The following is a 21,480-nucleotide window of genomic DNA, read 5'->3' on the forward strand; positions in this document are numbered from 1 at the left end:
AATACCCAGGGGTGGAATTGTTGGGTCATATGGTAGTTCTATTTTTAGTTTTTTGAGGAACCTCCATATTGTTTTCCATAGTGGCTGCACCAATTTACATTCCCGCCAACAGTATGAGGGTTCCCTTTTTTCTACATCTTCACCAACATTTGTTATTTATGGTCTTTTTGATGATTGCCATTCTGACAAGTGTGAGGGAATATCTCATTGTGGTTTTAATTTGCACTTCTCTGATGCTTAACAATGTTGAGCATCTTTTCATATGCCTGTTGGCCATCTGTATTTCTTCTTTGGAAGAATGTCTATTCAGGTCTTCTGCCCATTTTTTAAATTGAGTTGTTTGGTTTTGTGATGTTGTTGTATGAGCTGTTTATATATTTTAGATATTAACCCTTTATCAGTCATATCACTGGCAAATATTTTTCTCCCATTCAGTAGGTTGTCTTTTTGTTTCGTCAGTGGTTTCCCTTGCTGTGCAAAACCTTTTAATTAGGTCCCATTTGTTTATTTTTGCTTTTAACATCTTTGCTTTAGGAGACAGATCCAAAAAAATATTACTACAATTTATGTCAAGGAATGTTTCGCCTATGTTTTCTTCTAGGAATTTTATGGTTTCCAGTCTTACATTTAGGTCTTTAATCCATTTTGAGTTTATTTGTATATGGTGTTAGAGAATGTTCTAATTTCATTCTTTTATATGTAGCTGTCCAGTTTTCCCAGCACCACTTATTGAAGAGACTGTCCTTTCTCTGTTGTATACTCTTGCCTCCTTTATCAAAGATAAGTTGACCATATGTGCGTGGGTTTATCTCTGGGCTTTCTGTCCTTGTTCCATTGATCTATATTTCTGTTTTTGTGCCAGTGCCATACTGTCTTGACTACTGTAGCTTTGTAGTATAGTCTGAGAGCGTGATTCGTCCAGCTCTGTTCTTCTTTCTCTAGGTTGTTTTGGCTATTTGGGGTCTTTTCTCTTTCCATACAAATTTTAAAGTTATTGTTCTAGTTCTATGGACAGTGCCCTTTTTTTAGGGATTAAATGAGTCTGTAGATTGCCTTGGGTAGTGTGATTGTTTTAACATTAATTCTTCTAGTTCATGAACACAGTATATCTTTCTATCTGTTGTGTTGTCTTCAATTTCTTCATCAGTGTCTTATAGTTTTCTTGGTACAGGTCTTTTACCTCCTTAGGTAGGTTTATTCCTAGGTATTTTATTCTTTTCCATGTGATTGTAAATGGAATTGTTTCCTTAATCTCTCTTTCTGAGAGTTTACTGTTAGCATGTAGAAATTCAGTAGATTTCTGTGTATCAAATTTGTATCTTGAAACTTTACCAAATTCATTGATGAGCTCTGGTAGTTTTCTGGTGGTATCTTTAGGATTTTCTGTGTAGAGTATCATGTCATCTGCAAACAGTGACAGCTTTACTTCTTCCTCTCCAATTTTGATTCCTTTTATTTCCTTTTCTTGTCCAATAGCTGTGGCGAGGACTTCCAATAATATATTGAGTAAAAGTGTTGAGAGTGGGCATCCTTGTCTTGTTTCTGATCTTGGAGGAAGTACTTTCAGCTTTTCACCATTGAGTATGATTTTAGCTGTAGGCTTGTCAGTATATGGCCTTTATTATGTTGAAGTATGTTCCCTCTATATCCACTTTCTGGAGAGTTCTTTTTATCATAAATGGGTGTTGAATTTTGTCAAAAGCTTTTTCTGCATCTGTTGAAATAATGATATAGTTTTTATTCTTAAATTTGTTAATGTGGTGTATCATATTGATCAGTTTGCAGATAGTGAAAAATCCTTGCCCTGAGATAAATCCCACTTGATCATGGTGAATGATCCTTTCAATGTATTGTTGGATTCAGTTTGCTAATATTTTGTTGAGGATTTTTGCATCTATGTTTTTCAGTGATACTGGCCTGTAATTTTTTTGTGTGTGTTATATCTTTGTCTAGTTTTGATATCTGAGTGATGCTGACCTTGTAGAATGAGTTTGGAAATATTCCTTCCTCTGCATTTTTTTTTTTTTGGTGGGGGGTAATAGAGAAGGATAGATATTAGCTCTTCTCTAAATGTTTGGTAGAATTCATGCATGAAGCTATTTGGTCCTGGACTTCCGTTTGCTGGGAATTTTTTTTTTTTAAGGTTTATTTTATTTTATTTTATTTTGCGGTACACGGGCCTCTCACTGTCGTGGCCTCTCCCGTTGCGGAGCACAGGCCCCAAACGCGCAGGCTCAGCGGCCATGGCTCACAGACCCAGCCGCTCTGCGGCATGTGGAATCTTCCCGGACCGGGGCACGAACCCGTGTCCCCCGCGTCGGCAGGCGGACTCAATCACTGCGCCACCAGGGAAGCCCAAGGGAATTATTTTTTATTATTGACTGACTTTCATTACTGGTAATTGGTCTGTTCATATTTTCTGTTTCTTCCTGGTTCAGTCTTGGGAGATTGTACATTTCTAGAAATTTTCCATTTTTTCTAGGTTGTCCATTTTATTGACATATAGTTGTTCATAGCCTCTCAGTTCTTTATGTTGCTTCAGCAATCCTCTGTGGTGGTCCTTTGAGCATGGCGCTCAGGGAAAGGACAGTTCTTATAAAACTGAAGAACAGGTAGAACTGGCACAGAACCATGGAGGGGTTGGGTAGGAATTAGGTCAACAGAGGAGAAAAGAGAGAATCCCAGAGTTAAAAAGCAGAGCCTAGATACATCTTTCCTTTTCTCTAAAAATGTATTCTGACTTCATTACTAAGCCCATAGGTCCTTCAACTCGTACAGCAAGAGACATGCGCCATATATTCCTAAAAATGTGCATACACATTTGAGCTGTTAAAATGGTTAAACATGTATTACATTTTGATGAACTGTATCTGGGCCCTGCCTCTGTATCCTTATAACCTACCCATGCTTTTTCAGTTACTCAATAACTTTATTCCTTGTTCTTAAAGGTCAAAAACCAAAAATACAGACAACCACGTATGACCTAACCAGTCTAGTATCTGAAATCTTAAAACATTCAAAACTATATCTTTCTCTAAAATGCTTCACAAGCAGTTAAGCTATTTTTTAAATTTTTTCATTGAGGTATAGTTGATGTACAATGTTATATAAGTTTCAGGCGTACAATATAGTGACCCACAATTTTAAAGATTATACTCCATTTATAGTTATTGTAAAGTATTGGCTATATTTTATATGCTGTATTTTAAATGCTTCACAAGCTCTTAGCCTTTAAATGAGAATACTCTCAATTTAGTGTCAATTATTTTATTATTCATCTCTCACAATGATCACCTATTAGTAACTAACTTCAGGAATTAATATGTACTTTAATTCTGTCAAATTTAATAGAAAAAGGAGAGAGAAAAAGAACCTGGGTGACTTTGGCTTTTAACATTGGAACTCCTGGCACAGCCTGTGTCTGAGGCAACCTTGGTGGTCTAGCAATATTGCATAAGCATCTTCTGGTTGGACAATTAATGACTTTGGGAATTTGTCAGGGACCTCTTTCCTTTATGCACTGCCAGTCTCCAGTGTCATTGTTAATTAGTCTTCAGGTCTCCTGTTTGTCTGCTAGAATGCATCCTGGATAAGCCAAGTTAGTAAGTTGGAGCGGGCAAGCTGCTTGGCCGTTGAATGTGCGACTGTGCTCAGTCAGTCAGAGGGCAGCCCTCTGCTTTGATCGTGTGGAGAAGTTTAATTGTAACAGGCCACATGGGAGGCTGTGCCCGTTGGGGTGCAGAGAGGGCCTCGGGCACAGCAGGGGAGCTGCTCTCCTTTGCGCTGGTTTCAGTGTTTCTTATTTCAAAACCATGAAGCTCGGAGGCCCAGGACACTTGCTTCACATTTTGCTTCATCTTTCTCCAGGAGTTTCTTCCTTGAATTCTCAGAGTGGGTGGTGGAACCGTCAGCAAGGGAACAAAAAACATCATCTCTTTGTTCCAAACAGAAGATTTGCACTGGGGCATATTTTTTTAAATAAGAGTGTAGAATTTGTAGCACGTAATCCCTAGCCATGACTCTCTTGCTGTTCTGGCTATGACACGTTTCAACCAAAGGCATAAAAGTGACAAATAATAAATACGACGCCACCTGCTAGTGCCAGGCATTTTGCAAACCACTTTACATGCATTATCTCACAATGCATATATCTTGCCTATGAGGAAGGGGGTCCCCATTTTGCAGATGAGAAAAGCTACAGCCCACCTACACTCAGGTAGGGCTCGATCCAAGCACGAGCCCTTTGCCACACCACTACCTGGCCTCATAAAATCTGGGCAGTCTGATGGACCCCATGGGCTCTGGCAGCACAGATGAGACAAAGGGAGAGCTGCAGTGATCAACCCTTTTAATTCAGGCAGAGGTGGAGGCTTCGCTTGTGTATTTAGGAAAAGAAGCTCTGCCTTGGGCTCTGCGTTTGCTAGGGAGAAGTAACCTTGAAGAAATTACTGTCAGGGCTTCAAGGATGTCCTCTTACCAAAATGCAGGCCTCACCATATATTATTAGTGTTCGTGAAAAATAGTTCTCTATAAACGGAATTGTTGGAATTTGAATGTAGTAGAGGGCTAAAGAATTTAAAGGCCTCTCCCAATTTATATTGTGAGAATAAATATGGCTTCCCGTGTTCTCAGAATCATGGCTGGATATCATCAGAAAAGCTTATGTGGTCATGAAAGTTCATTGAAAACGGTAGATTCTTGAAAGCAGGCCTCTTCCAAAGTGTGTCTGACCAGTCTCCTGCTTCTAGGCCTGCTGTCATAACTGCTCAGTCAGGAGAATGACCTTCTTGTGCCTTACAGCATGAAGTGGTGGATGTTTATGGGGTGGGGAGGGTCTTTAAAATACACTGAGCCCTTTCACATCAGCTTGGGACAGTCACAGGGTTTGTGAATGAAGAGACTAGGACCCCTTGATGTACCTTCCTGGGAAGGAGGGAAAAGAGTAAAGAGACAAGGAGGTCATACTGCACCCCTGGAGAGCCCGCTCGGAGTCTGGGTCAACATTGCTAATTTTTTTTCCACCTTCCTCTGCACAAGAAGCTAGTTAAGGTGAGGAGATCTGTTGCTTTGGCCAGGTATGCATGGAGGTCTCTGGAGAAGTTTGGAGATGTGTAAATGAATCCTGCGTAATGGCTTTGCAGGGATTAATAGAAATACACAACTAAATATAATTAAAGGTAAAACATAAATGCTCTCTGGAAGGTAGATGTTTGAAAGATGCAAAATCTTTGGATTGGAAAGGTTTTATGGTGGTGGCAGCATCTCAGAGAAACTCTTTTAGGATGAACAGGACTTTGTCAGATGCGGTAGAAGGTATGTTTGGGATGAGAGCAGGATGGGCAGAGAACCACATGAATGAAGGCATGGAACTGGGAACACTGGTTTATATAAGTTGGAAACATTGCATAATTTTGATTTCATCGGTCAAATATATGGGGAAATAGAACTGAAAGGTAGAATGGTACCATCATGGAAAAGGCCTTAAATCTCAGGCCTGGGAGTTTGAATTCAGTTGAATGAGCAACGAGAACCCATTAAGAGTTTCATCTTTTTTGTGTACCTTTCCCTCTTTGTTTTCACTGGATGATCTTGCCTTGTAATTCGCAGAGACCAGGGAAAACAAGTTTCAAAGTTAACTTTTGATCTCCTCTCCCTTAAAACAAAAGAAAAGAACAGAACAAAAAAAACCAATGCACTCACCTCTCCCCCATCTCAGTAAATGGCACTCCTAGCCACACCTTGTTCATCCTTCCTCTCCCTCAACTTTACATCGACTGCATCAGCAATTTGTTCTACCTCCGAAATAGATTCCAGCTCTATATACCCTGTCCCTCTCCTCTCTGTCCTTGGTATCACTCTAGCCCAGAGCCATTATTTAGAGAACAGAATAGTGGTGGGAAGGGAGGTACTTATCATTTGGCCACAGGCCCATCTACTAGGAAAGAGGTAAAGGGAAATCTGATAATAGTAGAAAATTATTAAGTAGTCATTGTAGAGAGGACAAATACACTGAAAAATAAAGGTAAAAACATGGGGGGGGGGGGAAAGGAGTGTTTTGAAATGATGGTTTTGGCTGGTTTTAAGGAATTTGTTCCAGGTAAGATAGATCATTTTAAAAAAAGAAATGAGTCTTTGTGTCCCAATGGACGGGGTTTCCTAGATAGCACCGGTATGGTTATCAGAATAGTTAATCACAGATATTCAAAATAAGGTCTATTAAAAACTTTTGGAAAATAACATTGTCAGTAGGAAGAGCCTAAACTTAGGCCCTTGTGTCCTGTGATCAGCCTCGCGATCTCAGGTGGGAATCCCCGGAGCTGATTCTGGGAATGTAGCTGATGCTGAACTTGACAGAGTTCCGTCACATCATGCTTTCGTCTTCAGCACAATCTGGTAGTCTCCCAGAGATGCCTAGTATTTCCGCAATCTAGTTGGCAGTATTGTAAGAGAAAGTGTCAGGCAGCTAAATCCGAGGGACCCTCGAGTGACCTCTTTTGCCTTTTTTGTGCTTCAGTGCTGACGTGCTTGTGGATTGCCTTGCATAGTAAACATTCTGGGGTGCTAGTTTTGGAAACACCAAGTTCTTGTATACAAATTTCCCAACATAAATAAAGGAATCCTTTCTAACCGTCTTCTTCCAAAATGCCTTACCTCTGTGCTTCTGTAAATTCCTCCAAGAATATATCTTTCTCTATTTTTGGGAGCAGGTGGCATGACTTCTGGGCGAAAATCTAATGCTTTAATATATTCTCTTGAATAAGGACATGTCAGTAATTTCTGGCCATGATCAACAGACAGAAGTGATCACGACTCAGCTCTAGCTTTGGAGAAATGAAGGCTTTTTTTACCCAATGCATTTCTGCCACTGGCACAAACATACAGAAACCTTGAGAAAATGCCTCTTGCCTGGGTTAACTGCTTTTTATGACGGTTTATTGTGGCCTCCATGTCACCAAGTCAGAACTATCTAATTTGAGGCGGCCTGATTATCAAAAAAAGCAACCTCTTGTAAATTCCAGATATCCTGTCTGAAGTAAATTACCTACAAAATGTTTCACACGTGTTAATGGGAAGGGGCGGTGAACGGGAGTGAAGAGAGATTCGGTCCTCCCTAACCTGGGGTTAGTTCTCATGCTGGGATGTGGGTGTCACCTTGAGGCATCGCCAGTTTGGTGAGAATTTCTGCAAAATCTATTTTAAGCTCCACTTTTAGAGTTTGAATCTGAAGAGGGTCTGGGCCTTTAATTCCCTAGAACTAGTCCTTGAATAGTTCTTGGCTCTATTTAGGAGAGACCAAAAGCAGAGTACTTCACCTGTCCCAAGTCAGAGGTTTTGCCATGTCTCTAAAAAAAAAAACAAAACAAAACTTGAAGGTGATGCATTTCCCTGTTCCTGAAGAAAGGTGTAAAGTGAGCTAATTATTTGTTTGTTTCTGCTCTTTCCGCTGTAATTTGGATAAACGATGATGCATAAGGATTTTGCACTGTTAATACCCAAGCGTAGAGCATAGAACACAAGTTCAGCAAACCCGTGTTCTCGAGGAAGTCTAACTGCCCCCTTCTCTTCACAGCAAGTGAGAAACAGATGGCAGTGGTGTGTAAGGAGTCACCAAGGGAGTATCTGCAGCCGTTCAAGGACAGACTCAAAGAGTTCTTCCAGAAAGGTAGGAGGTGGGACGTTCCGAAACGTCCTTCCTTTCTCCGTCTTTCTCTGACACCCACCGCCCCGTGCATCCCGCCTGAGCACTGGCGGACGATTCCATGAGACCATCTTCCCATGGTGGAGCCGTACTCAACGTAGATGGAGTTGTCCTGTAACCTTTATATCACCTTTTAAATCTGCTGTGAGATTTTAAATCCTTTAACATCACTCCTGTGTCTGTAAACTTTGCGAGAGAACCTTTCTCTCTTTGTCTCTGCACGGATCCCAAGAGGATCCTCAGTCCCTGTTAACTGACAGACGACGTCCATGCAAGGCTTATGCAGTTGTGCAGGCGGATGGTGATTATCTTTCTGGTTTTACGAGTGTAGCAATTTGGAAACTTGTGTTGTATTTTCCATTCTTTTCAGGAAGGAAAATTGGGGCCAGGTGAATGTCACACATCCAATCACTTGGCAACCGTCAGCCCTCTGGGGTTAGCGGATGGAAGTGATACGCATGAGCCCCAGTACTGACTTAAAAATCTTACCGAGTTATATTCCTGCCTCCATGGTTTTGGCAGGACTAGGGAACTTTTGTTGAGCCCTGGTAGTGAACGTGAAAGTTTAACGCCTTTTGGATATTTCCTATTCTGGTTTCTCAAATTCAGCCTAGATGTAAAACAAAAATAAGTGTGGGGCACAGTTTCCCATTATAAAATAAATAGGTCATGGGGAACGTGACTTACAGGATGGTGACCGTAGTTAATAATACTGTATTGTATATTTGAAAGTTGCTAAGAGAGTAGATCTTAAAAGTTCTCATTACAAGAAAAAAATGTGTAAGTCTGCATGCTGACAGATGTTAACTAGACTTACTGTGACGATCCTTTCACCATATATACGTATAAGGAATCATTATGTTGTCCACCTGAAACTAATCTAATGCTGCATATCAATACTATCTCAATAAAGAAAAAAAAGTGTGGGGTAGTTAGAGGGGTCTTTTGTCTTTGCTAGAAAGCCAGAGGAAATGCATGTAGGAACCTGTAGGGGTATATCAGCATGCTGTTTCTATTTATTACTAAGGCTACATGATACCACACCATCAACAAAAGACCATTAAGCAGGGTAAAGTAGGGCCAAACCACCTTGGAAATTGGCAGGGAAATTCTCAGTCCATGAGTCAGAGAAACTTCATTCCAGCTGGTCTCCTGGTGCAGAGTTCATTGCTCCCTCCTCCTGGATGAGGTCTCATTTGTGTTGAAGCAGAAGTCAGAATTCTCTCTTGGCCATAGCTGGACCTTATATATGATGGAAGTAGCGCCATGATGCCATCAGGCCAAGTATCATTTTGAGAGCAGATAGTAATACCAACACTTACGGGTTATGTGGCTAAAACTAGGTTTTATATGTGATTTATTAAAGTAGATGCATTGCTTTATGATTATTTTATGTAAATGTAACCTAAATGGCCTAAAGAAGCGCACAAAATATTTCCCTTTGCTGACCCCCAATTAATAATTTCTACTTTTGATATATGTATAGGGAACTTGAAATGAGGCTCATGTGTATTTCAATTCCATTCCTTTCTTTTTCCCATTTCTATTTGTTTAAATTAAAATTTTTTTAAATTTTTATTGAAGTCTAGTTGATTTACAATATTGTATTAGTTTCAGTGAATATAAAACACAGTGAATATATATATCCCTTTTCAGATTCTTTTCCCTTATAGTCTATTACAAAAGATTGAGTATAGTTCCCTGTGCTATACAGTAGGTCCTTGTTGTTTATCTATTTTGTTATATGTTAAACCCAAACTGCTAATTTATCCCTCTCCCCATCCGCTTTTCTCCTTTGGTAATCGTAAGTTTGTTTTCTATGTCTGTGAGTCTCTTTCTGTTTGGTAAATAAGTTCATTTGTATCATTTTTTTAGATTCCCTATATAAGCAATATATGATATTTGTCTTTGGCTTACTTCACTTAGTATGATAATCTCTAGGTCCATCCATGTTACTGCAAGTGGCATTATTTCATTCTTCTTTATGGCTCAGTAATATTCCATTCCACTGTATATATGTACCACATCTTCTTTATCCATTCATCTGTCAATGGACATTTAGGTTGCTTCCATATCTAGGCTATCCATTTCTATATTTAATTGCTATTATTCTATATCTAGAAAATTCTGCAATGATTATGTCTGGGTATTATTGGCTCATATACTGTAATGGCCTTAGGATCCTTTCTCTTCAAATTAGCTAGCATTTTAAAACACTTATGTTGTGAATTTTTTTCTTTTTGTTGGAAGAAGATAAATATGAAGAGCTTTAGAACACTGAAAATCTTTGATGCCTTGGAAAAGGAATTTGCAAATCACTCTTGGAAGTTCTGTTTTAGCTTCTTCTCTACCAGGTTTCTTAAGAAAGTGTGATCTGTTCTGAGGGAGGGAATCGAGTTGAGGCAAACTGGACCTTGAGTTAGGAAAGCAAGGATGTGTCCACAATAAGCTGTTCTGAGAAAGCCCTAGAACAGTGGTTCTCAACCCTGGCTGCACACTAGGATCACCTCGGGGAGATTTTAAAACTTTCAACACCCGGGCCAAATTCCAGACCTACCACTAGCATCTCTAGGGGTGGGACCAGGTATCAGCATTTCTTGTTTTCACTCCTCACGTAACCCCAGTGTGCAGCCCAGGTTGAGAACCACTATTGTCAAGCTTAGTTCACCTCTTAATGGGTATTCAAAGGTATTTCGTCAGAGCCCGCTATGTGTCAGGCACTGTGACAGACGCTGGCGATCCTAAGATGAGCCACAGACCCCTCGTCCCTCTCTCAAGGACCGTCTTACTGGGGAAAGGTCTGTAATTGAATAAAGGAGCCACCTCTCCGTTAACCAACAGAGGGAAGGGAAGATGGGAAGGACATAGGAATAGCCTCAAATTATGGTTAAAACAAAGTCAGCCAAAATGAGACACAAAAAGAATTTGGAGGAAAATTACTATTCTAAACTTAATTTTAAAATATAAAAATAAATCTTAAACATTGCCAATGTCATGTGGTGAAAAGAGCCACTGTTGAAATACCTAATGAGTCAACTAATGTAGTCAACTAATGAAATAACTAATGAGTCAACTAATGTTGACTCATTAGTTAACTGAAAGAACAGTCTAGAATTGTGCCGCCCAGTGTGTCAGGCACTGGCCACATGCAGCTGCTGAGCAGTTGAAACGTGGCTAATCCAGACTGAGAGGTGCTGCACAAATCAAACACACACCAGATTTTGAAGACAGTACCAAGAAACATGCAAAATATTTTATTTCTGCTTTTTTTATATTGGTTACATGGTAAAATAGTATTTTTAATATATTGGGTTAAATAAGTAAAATATAATATTAATCTTAATTGACCTGTTTCTTTTCATTTTTAAGCACGGCCACGAGAACATCTAAAATTATATCTGTGGCTTGCATTGTAGCTCTGTTGGACAGGGCTGTCTAGAAGTAAGATCCCTTGGCCTTTCCCATCACATTCCTTCACTTTCCTCTCCATGTTATCGCTTTACCTTCTCAGCTTAAATCCTGGGTTATTGGGACCCAGTATCAAAAGCTAGCCCCTCCCCACTTTTGCTCTGGGTCTGGCCGTTGTTTGGCTCTCAGGTAGGGGCGCTTACCTGAAGGAGGTGGCGGCAGGCTACTTCATCAGGCTACGCCTCTGTGGTTCAGGAGGCGGTGCCTTGCTACACTGCAGTATATACAAATGAAATAGCTCTTGGCTACTGTAGAGTTCCAAGTAGTAGTCCCTTATTTTTATGGAGATGGTTCACGGAAATGTGAGACTTCTCATCTATAAATGTGCATTACCCACTGTGGATAATCAAGTGTTTATGGCAGTTATCATGAGTGTAGGTGTCATCTAATATGCCACTCATAAGAAACACCATTATTCCAAGTACTACTTAGAAACAGAAATTGCTGCCTCTTAAGCCATGACACGTCATAGACGACACGAGGGACCCCAGTGTCAGAGATGCTAAACGATGAAAATTCCATCCATTTCGAAATTGATGTAAGATGGTACTGTAATTAGGCATATAGGAGCAGAGAGGAGGGATGACTAACACTTCCAGGTAAGTCAGGGAAGATTTTGAGCAAAGGAGATGTTTTTGTTCAGATCTGAAAAAAACAAAGATGACGGTGATGTCAATGACAAGCAGTGACAATGACTGCGAACATTTGGTGGTTGCTTCTATATACCAGGCACCTTGGGGAACAGCTCATTTTACTTTGTCTTCATGACAACTCTCTGAAGTAAACACTATTATCACCCTGTTGTCCAGATGAGGAAATTTAAGGTTAGGAATTCTCAGCAGACAAGTTATAAAGGGCATTCCAGGCAGAGGAAAACACTGCAAAGCTCAGGATGAAAGACATGACGTGTTTGGGGAATGGCAAGAGACTTGGTGTAGCTATATCACAGGGCGTATGGAAAGAACACAAGACCCAAAAGGAGAGGAGGGTCACAATGTGACTTGCTAAAGAATCTGAACTTTGTCTTACAGGCCACTGAGAGCCTTTGAAAAATAGTATGTATGGGAGCGACATGCTCACATTCGATTTGTTTGTTGTGATGTTGGTGTGTTGGGATCATTTTGCTTTTTGTTGTTGTTAAGGAATACATTATAGGGAATTCCCTGGAGGTCCAGTGGTTAGGAAGGACTCCACACTGTCACTGCCAACGGCGCAGGTTCGATCCCTGGTCGGGGACCTAAAATCCCGCAAGCCGTGCAGCACAGCCAAAAATAAAACAAAATAAACAAATAAAAATACATTTAAAAAAAGAAATACATTATAACTAAGACAATATAAAGAAGAGTTGGGACAGTAAAAGACTGGAATCCAGTCCGTCAAGCTCTCCTACAGCAGTCCAGGCAAACGATGGTAAGAATTTGAGCAAAAGCAATCACAGTAAAAATAAGAAAGGAAGGGACATAACAATAAAGCTTTTTGGAGTTACAGGACTAGATGACCTATGAGAAGTAAAAAAACAGAGGAGAAGAGGATAACTCTCCTTTTCCTCGCTCAAATAACTGGCTGGACACTGATGTGGAGGACCCATTTGGGATGGAATACAATGACGTAAACTTTGGGCACGTTGATTGGACATACATTTGAGACACACGGGTAGACTATTGGGCTCATAGGAGAGTGCTGGGTGAGACTTTATAGAGGATAGCAGTTTAAGTCATAGGAGTGAATGAGATACCCCAAAGAAGGGGTAGAGAATGAGAAGTTGTGGAGTATCTGAGCACAGGGTATAATATAATAATCATAAATGAGAAAAGATACTTCTGTACTTCCATAGTATTTAGCAGGAAAGCCAGTTTTCAATTAGGGGCCCATCACTCGGAAAGTCTTAAGCAATTGCCTTCTTTACGCCTGAGAAGTCATACACATGCGTTGTGACTCAGTTGGTTCATGGTTAGGCTGATTTTCATATGAGCTGCAGTTCAGTTCTTCTAACCATCATGATGATTTAATGTTCTTATGTAAATCATATCCTGTTGCCACACTCAAGCGGAGATGACGTGCCTGTCCTTCTGTCTTTTATCATTCTTCCCTTCTCCAAAGGCCCTTAAGTAGTGTTATTTAACAAAACTTGTTCTTAACTAATTTCACTTTCCTCGCAGAATGGAAAGTAATTTTAACGGCACCCCTTTTCAGCGTTGCAGCCTCCATGGCATCTGAGCCCTTTCCCTGACGTGGTTTTTCTTTTCCACAGTAGTCTCTTATTGATTCCAGTTTACAGCTCCGTTCAGAGTGACCTTGTGCAGGCATTATTTGAGCTCATGTTTTTCCACCCTCAGATCAAACATGGTCATAATGATACGGCCTTCAAAAATGTGATGCTCGCATTAAAAGTCCCCATAAACGTGGCAGGGATCCTGTAATTGAGAGAAGGCGCAGAACAACTGATTAGATCCCAGGTATAGATCTTTAGGGTGGTCTTTTCATGCTGTTAAATTGGTCATTTGTATTTATAGCTTTGGCAGGGAGGGCTGGAACCTAACCTGGTTCCAATACCAACACTGTCCCACACTTGGCTTTATCTCATTCTCCATTAGTTTTACTTAGCATCCGTGAGTGGACCCAAATCAAAGTAAATCTGAATAAGCCCTGTTAGTCCTCATTTCTCTTCTGAGGTTCTTTGACCGGCTGAGATTAAAGATATTCTTAACATCAAGAAACTGTTTTCTAGTAAAAAGTGAGTAGATAGATTTACCGAGCTTAAAAAAAACAATAACTCCGATTTCGCACGTTGAATGCAAAAAGAATTATCTATGTAGCTGCATACCTCGTGATAGCTGGGACTATGTCAGTCTGGTCCTATGCATTTTCTTGTCTCAACATAATATAGGCTTAGCCTGGCCCATAATCGGTGTTAATAATTTTTTTTTTAATTAATGAACCTGAGTCTTGTAAAGTGCCTGCAGGCTTCCCCCACCCCCACCCCGCCACATGGGTTTCCTGTGTAAATCCTTTTTAGTATTGGTAAATTGTGCCACAATGTGGTAAGATGCATCTTTGGTCTACAGTGCATGCCTGTGGTCAGGTCTCCTGGATATCAAAGCATCTTTCTATGTTGCAGATATACATAAATCATAAATTCTTCATAAATACTTAGCTCAGAGTAGATTGATAAAGGCTGTAATTGAACCTCTATAAACTGTAGAATAAGAGCAGGTTATTAGGTAATCACTTCAACCCCCAGAATGTAGAAAGAAAACCATCTGAGTCACCATATTCACGCCTTAAGATGACAGAGATCAGGACAGGTCATTGATCTGGACAGCGCGACCTGTGAAAGGAAATAATTCTTACATTCTTTACAGAACTTGTGGAAGGAAGAACTGTGGCTGGGAGAACACACACTCTACATGGGCCAAAATGAGTTCTTATATGCATCACTACTCAAAAAAGTACCAGCAGGGATGGCTCCAAATAACATCAGATGGCCGAGAGTTAAGATAATCTGTTGTGATTTCCAGGTCACTGAAGTAACAGAGCAGTAATCCTTGGAAGGTGGAGAAAGCCATCTTATCAGAGGCTTATTAAGTAGACTCTTATCTGAAAGGATTTAGTTTGAATCAGTTTTTCTTTCCCACAAATTTCTGTCAAGAGCACATATTGGCCCCCCCCATCAGTTTCTCTATCTTCTCCTCTCCCACTCACTTCCCCTCCTTCCCTCCTCCCTCCCTCCCCCCTCTGTCCCTTTCCTCTCCCTTTCTCTCCTCTCCCTCCCCCCTCCCTCTCTGCTTCTCCCCCCTTTTCGCCTCCTCCTTTCCTCTCTTCTCCTTTCTACTCAACCCCCTTTAAGTCTTCTTTTTTTACATCTTTATTGGAGTATAATTGCTTTACAGTGGTGTGTTAGTTTCTGCTTTATAACAAAGTGAATCAGCTATACATATACATATATCCCCATATCTCCTCCCTCCCACCCTCCCTATCGCACCCCTCTAGGTGGTCACAAAGCACCGATCTACTCAATTTTTCTTTTTGGCCAAGCATCCAATAAGTTGTCTTTTCAGTAACTTTTGTTCTCTTTTTCTTTCTGTCCAATGAAAAGTTTTGCAAAAAGAAGAAAAATGTCTAAATTCTTTTTACTGATATAAATACCTGAAAAAGATTGTCTGCCCCCCGAAAAAGAAAGAAAACTACAGACCAGTCTCACTATAGTTTTAAAATTCTAAATAAAACAGCACATTTTAAGATCAAATGAAGTTTATTCTCAGAATGTAAAGATGATATGATATAGCGAATTCTGTTAATATAATTCATCACTATTAACATCTCTAACAAGAAAACTCAGATGATTATCTCTTTAGATGCTAAAAAGTGCACGCAACAAAATTCAACTTCCATTCTTCATTTAAAAGCTCAATAACATGTTAACTAGCACATACTTCCTTAAAATAATAAAAATAAATCTCATAGCCCCAAATTTGCAACTCTTTTCATAGACAAAAGCTCAATCTATGTTCTATATAAGACCTTCTAGACATTAAGAAAAAAGACCAACATCCCATAAAAAAGACAAATAATATGAACAGTGACAGAAGCTGCTTTTTAAACATATGAAAAGATAACACTCTCAAAATGGGAGAAATGCAAAATGAATTGCATTGAAATTCCATTTTTTCACATCCAAGATTGGCAAAATTACAAAAGTTTGATAACAGACTATTGGCAGTATGGTAGCATAGACTTCACTCTTCTACATTGCCTGTGAAAGTGTAAATTGTTACAGTCTGCGTGGAGGTCAATTTAGCAGTATCTAAGTTACAAATGCACATACCTTTATGACTTGGAAGTTCTACTTCTCAAAGCCTACCCTCAGATATGCTCACACATGAAAAATGATTTATGTACCATGTTACATATTGTGACGTTGTTTGTAACAGTGGAAGATTGAAGACAACCTAAGTGACCGTCAATGATGGAATTATCAAATTAGGGTATGTCTACATGATGGAATGCTAAGCATCTGTTTAAAAAAAAAATGAGGAAAGTATATATTGACATGGAAGACTCTAACATATTTTAAGTGGGAAAAAGCGAGAGTGAGAAGAGTAGACGTATTACTATTTAACTAAAAGAAGGAGGGGAAAATGGATACTACTTAACAAAAATCTCTAATGACAAATACAAAACTGACGTAGGGCTGATATTCAGCTGGTTCTTACCATAACAGCCGGGCACATTGTCTGTTCTGTTCAGTTGTTCAGTCTGTTGGTAAATATTTAGAATATTACTCCTGAAAATAATCAAAGAGATTCATTGCTGTCGTGGGTAGAAAATGGATGGATGGGGTTCAAAGATACTATGTAGACTTTTTATAAATCTTGATATTTAATCACCGTGTTCCTCTTCAAAATAAATAATTTTTTTTAAACAAACAGCTGTATGGTACTTTGCAATTAAATTTTTTCTCTCAAGACTGCTTCCCCTTTTAGGGTTTTTCCATTGTGGTCCCTAAGCCCACTGAACCTAGCCCTTTCTGTTCAATTTCCAAAGAACTGGAAATTAAATGCTCCCACTCACAGCCTGTTTCCTTCCTTTGGGTGCTGGACTGGTTGACTTAGAAGGACATTTGAGGGCCTCTTGTATTTTCCTGCTCTCGTGAATGGAGAGCCCGATCTATGAGCTAGTACCTTGCTTTCTTTCCTTGCGGTCCTCCGCCTCAGCACCCCTCCACAGCAGACACACACACACAGTCCCTCAAAGTCTTTCTCCTGCCCTTGCATTGCCTCCTCTCATCTTGCCCATGGTTCTGTCACTCTTTTGCGATGCCTGTAACTGAAGTGTCCACGAAGAAACCTCTGTGCTCTAATATGGAGGGTGTTGTATCTTTTCCTCATCTTTTGTTCCCTGCGCCATAATGTATTCTCCATTTCATTTGGGTCCTCTTACTTCTTCAGTACATAGATGTCTTAGGTGTTTTGATGGACCCTTTCCTAAACATACAGGATGAGGAGTAAGAATCTATATCTCAGACTACCCTGGCACAGACCATCTTCTAAACCTAACACCAGAGTAGGACGAGTTATCAGGCATTTCTATCTCAAGACCATTATCAGGATATGACCTCTCCTGTGGGTATTTGGAAAGAAATGCTTCGTCTCCTATTTTTAAGCAATGTCTCTGAGCTACATGCAGGTAAAAGAGAGATGGTGGTGGTTGGATTTGGACGAAAGTGTGGGTTAAGTATTATTAACTCTTACTTATATAGGTCTTCTCTAGAGCAGCAGATATTTAGGAACACACACACGTGTACGTGTGCACACATGACAACAACAGCTCTAAGCTTATGAGACCAAGATGCTTTAGTGGGACAGGAACCGTACCTTAAAATTCTTACAACCTTGAGTAGGGCCTTTAACTCATTAAGTATTACAGCATCACTAGGGCCCATCTCATGATGGTATTGTTGGTGTTGATGTGATCCCTTCATTTCCCTTTCATTGCGGCAGAATCCAAGATCCTTTGAGATTATGGAGCCACAATTAGAATAACCCTTTGCTGATGAGAAGCGGCCCCACGTAGAAGTAGGGGATGGAGCCAAGTGAGCCAGGCTCTGTCTGTGTTTAGACCAACTTGTCCACTTGTGAATTCTCTTTCCATATTTCATTGGCTTTAGAAAAACTTAAAGTAGACTAAGTTGTATCCCCCAGCAGCAGGGTTTAGTAAACTTCTGAGGTTTCATTTATGATACTGAGCCATAATCACACTCTTTAATCTTCGTAGCATGGCTACATGTGCCCTTTTTGGTTAAACCTGTTTGCTTTTTGTGTTTTAAGTGTTCTGAATGTAGCAGAAAGAGCATTGTGCTTGAAGGTAGAAGACCTAGGTTTGAACACTAGCTTCACCACATCTCTGTGTGATTTGGGGCAAGTTTTTAAATTCCTCTTAGCCTTCTTCTTTCTTGTCTGTAAAATGGGAATAATAATATCTACCGTATAGCATCACTATGAAGAGTAAATGAGACAGCGTACATGTGAAACCACCATAGGAACTATAAAGCATCGATAAATATAGTGTGTTATTTTTACAGTGTGATTATTATCCCACCACCACCCTCTGTGAGAAACACCAATTGGTTGAAACTACTCTCCCTTGGGTTTTCAGTTCAGACAGGCAGTTGGAAGGATTCTTCTTTTGGTTTGATGGTTTTCTTCGGTAGTATGCGTGTGTTCCTTTCTTTTTATTTTTTGTGTATCTATTGTAGGATTTTGATTTGGGGTTACTATGGGGTTCATATATGTTGACCTATAACTATATCTACTTGTTTTAAACTGGGAGTCATTGAAGTTCAAACACATTCTGAAAGATCTACTTTTACTCCCCTACCCCACATTTTGTGGTTTTGGTGTCATATTTTACATCTTCGTGTTTATCCCCTAATTGTTTCTTGTAGTTATAGTTGCTTTCACAGTTTTTTTGTCTTTTAATCTTTGTGCTGGCTTATTTAAGTGGTTGATCCTCAGTCCTTACTATATATTTGCCTTTCCTAGTGGGATTTTCCCTTTCCTATAGATTCTTACTTCTTTTCCACTTAGAGAAGACCCTTCAACATTTCTTTTAGGGTAGGTTTAGTATTTTTTTTTAATTTTTATTGGCGTATAGCTGATTTACAGTGTTATGTTAGTTTCAGGTGCACAGCAAAGTGAATCAGTTATACATATACATATATTCACTCTTTTTTTAGATTCTTTTCCCATACAGGCTATTACAGAGTATTGAGTAGAGTTCCCTGTGCTATATAATAGGTTCTTATTAGTTATCTATTTTATATATAGTAATGTGTATATGTCAATCCCAATCTCCCAATTTATCCCTGCCCCGCCACTTTGTTTTCTACATCTGTGACTCTGCTTCTGTTTTGTAAATAAATTCAGTTGTACCCTTTTTTTGGATTCCATATATAAGTGATATCATATATTTGTTTTTCTGTGTCTGACTTACTTCACTCAGTGTGACAATCCCTAGGTCCATCCATGTTGCTGCAAATGGCATGATTTTGTTCTTTTTTATGGCTGAGTAGTATTCCATTGTATATATGTACCACATCTTCTTTATCTATTCCTCTGTTGATGGACATTTAGGTCGCTTCCATGTCCTGGCTATTGTAAATAGTGCTGCAGTGAACACTGGGTAGGTTTAGTATTGATGAACTCCTTTAGTTTTTCCTTGATGAGAAGGTTTTATCTCTCCTTGTATTCTGAATGATAGTCTTGCTGGGTAGAATATCCTAGGTTGCAGGTTTTCCCTTTCAGCACTTTTAACATATCATGCCACTCAGAAATTAGCTGATAGGGCTTCCCTGGTGGCGCAGTGGTTGAGAATCCGCCTGCTGATGCAGGCGATATGGGTTCGAGCTCTGGTCTGGGAAGATCCCACATGCCGCGGAGCAGCTAAGCCCGTGCGCTGCAACTACTGAGCCTATGCTCTAGAGCCTGTGAGCCATAACTACTGAAGCCCATGCGCCTAGAGCCCGTGCCCCACAGCAAGAGAAGCCACCACAATGAGAAGCCCGTGCACCGCAACGAAGAGTAGTCCCCGCTCGCCGCAACTAGAGAAAGCCCACGCACAGCAACAGAGACCCAACATAGCCAAAAATAAATAAAAGAAAGAAAGAAAGAAAGAAAGAAAGAAATTAGCTGATAGCTTTACGGGGCTTCCCTTATGTATGACTTTTTGTTTTTCTCTTGCTGCCTTTAGAATTCTCTCTTTAACTTTTGCCATTTTAATTATGATATGTCTTGGTGTGGATCTATTTAGGTTCATCTTGTTTGGGACCCTCTGTGCTTCCTGTACCTAGGTGTCTGTTTCCTTCTTTGGTTTTGGGAAGTTTTCAACCATAATTTTATCCAATACTTTTTCGCTCTCTTTCTCTCTCTGGCCACCTTCTGGAACCCCTGTAATGCGAATGTTGGTATGCTTAACGTAATCCCAGAGATCTCTTAAACTGTTTCCTTTTTTTTTTATTTGTTTTTCCTTCTGCTGTTCTGATTGGGCGATTTTCTTTATTCTATCTTCCAGATCACTTGTGCATTCTTCTGTATCACTTTGTCTGCTATTCATTCTTTCTAGTGTGTTTTTCAATTCACCTATTGAATTCTTCACTTCTGATCAGGCCTTTTTATATTTCCTAGTTCCTTGTTAAAATTTTCACATTGTACATCTGTTCTTTCCATAATTCAGCCAACAGTTTTACTACCAATGCTTTGAATTCTTTTTCTGGTAAATTGTTTATTTCTGTTTCTTTTTTTTTTTTTCAGGTTTTTTTTTTTTCTTGCTCTTTCAATTGAGAGCAGTTCCTCTGCCTTTTCATTTTACTTAACTTTCTCTGCCTCTATGAATTTAGGTGAAACAGTTACGTGTGGCAGTCTTGAAGATGTGTTCTTATGTGGGAGCATCCCTATACCGACTGCATGTGCATGGACACAAGTCACATCTTTCCTCAGGGTGTGCTGGTAGCTATCACCTTGGTAGAGAATGGGGCTGGAGATGGAGGGGCTAGAGCTGGAGCAGGGTATGAGGCAGGACTTCTCCTCTGCTCAGTGGCCATCACTTCCCTATCAGGGACAGGGTCTGATCCCGAGTTGCTGGAGCAGAAGCCCCAGGGTTCAGGCCCAAGCTGTCTCTGTTCCTTTTAAGTGTGTGTTCTCCCCTCTCCCTGCACCGAGTCCCTTGCCCCAGAGAGGAGCAGTGCTGAAGCAAGTGGAGCCCGTGCAGGCTCTCAGCTCATGTCAGCCGCAGACAGAGGTCCGAGCTGTCTCTGATGCTGTGCCTCTGTAGGCGCCCTGAATTGTTTCCTTCACTCCACTCAGATGCAACCTCAGGTGCAAGTCGCCTTTGTCACTCATAGCCAATCACTGCCCTTAGTCTCTGCCACCCTATTGTGAAGCCATACTGCGGGCAGGCTGGGGCCCACGGTGGACTCTCAGTGTGTACTGTCAGAGGGTGAGCTGTGGTGGAGCGTCTGCCATCAGGGATCTGAGCTGCTTCTGACGCACTGCTTGAGTTAGCACCAACAGTAGCTGCCGCCGCCCCACCCTGGCTCCGCCCCGGAACCAGGTCGCCTCCACGCCCCACAGTCAAGTCTTCCCCGTTGTGACTGCCCCAGATTCAGCGCCAAGCTGCTGTTATCCCAGCAGTCCTCCAGTAAGCCAGACAGACTCATCTTCCTTGGTAGGATCCTAGGACTGGGGCATCCAGTCTGTGGCTTGACCCACTCACTTCCCAGGGTGGGTGTCCACCTGTGAAATCTCCCTTTTTCCCCT

At 40.5% G+C, this 21,480-nt stretch overlaps 1 protein-coding gene across 1 annotated transcript in view; it reads left to right on the forward strand.

Moving 5' to 3' along the window:
• Positions 1–21,480, forward strand: part of FMN1 (formin 1) — a 400,563-nt gene that overhangs the window by 289,266 nt on the left and 89,817 nt on the right. The window contains exon 14 of the mRNA XM_060003541.1: positions 7,571–7,663. Within this exon, the coding sequence (XP_059859524.1) occupies positions 7,571–7,663 (93 nt within the window). The remainder of the gene's footprint in view (positions 1–7,570; positions 7,664–21,480) is intronic.

The sequence above is a fragment of the Delphinus delphis genome, chromosome 2 (assembly GCF_949987515.2).
Source record: "Delphinus delphis chromosome 2, mDelDel1.2, whole genome shotgun sequence".
NCBI lineage: Eukaryota > Metazoa > Chordata > Mammalia > Artiodactyla > Delphinidae > Delphinus > Delphinus delphis.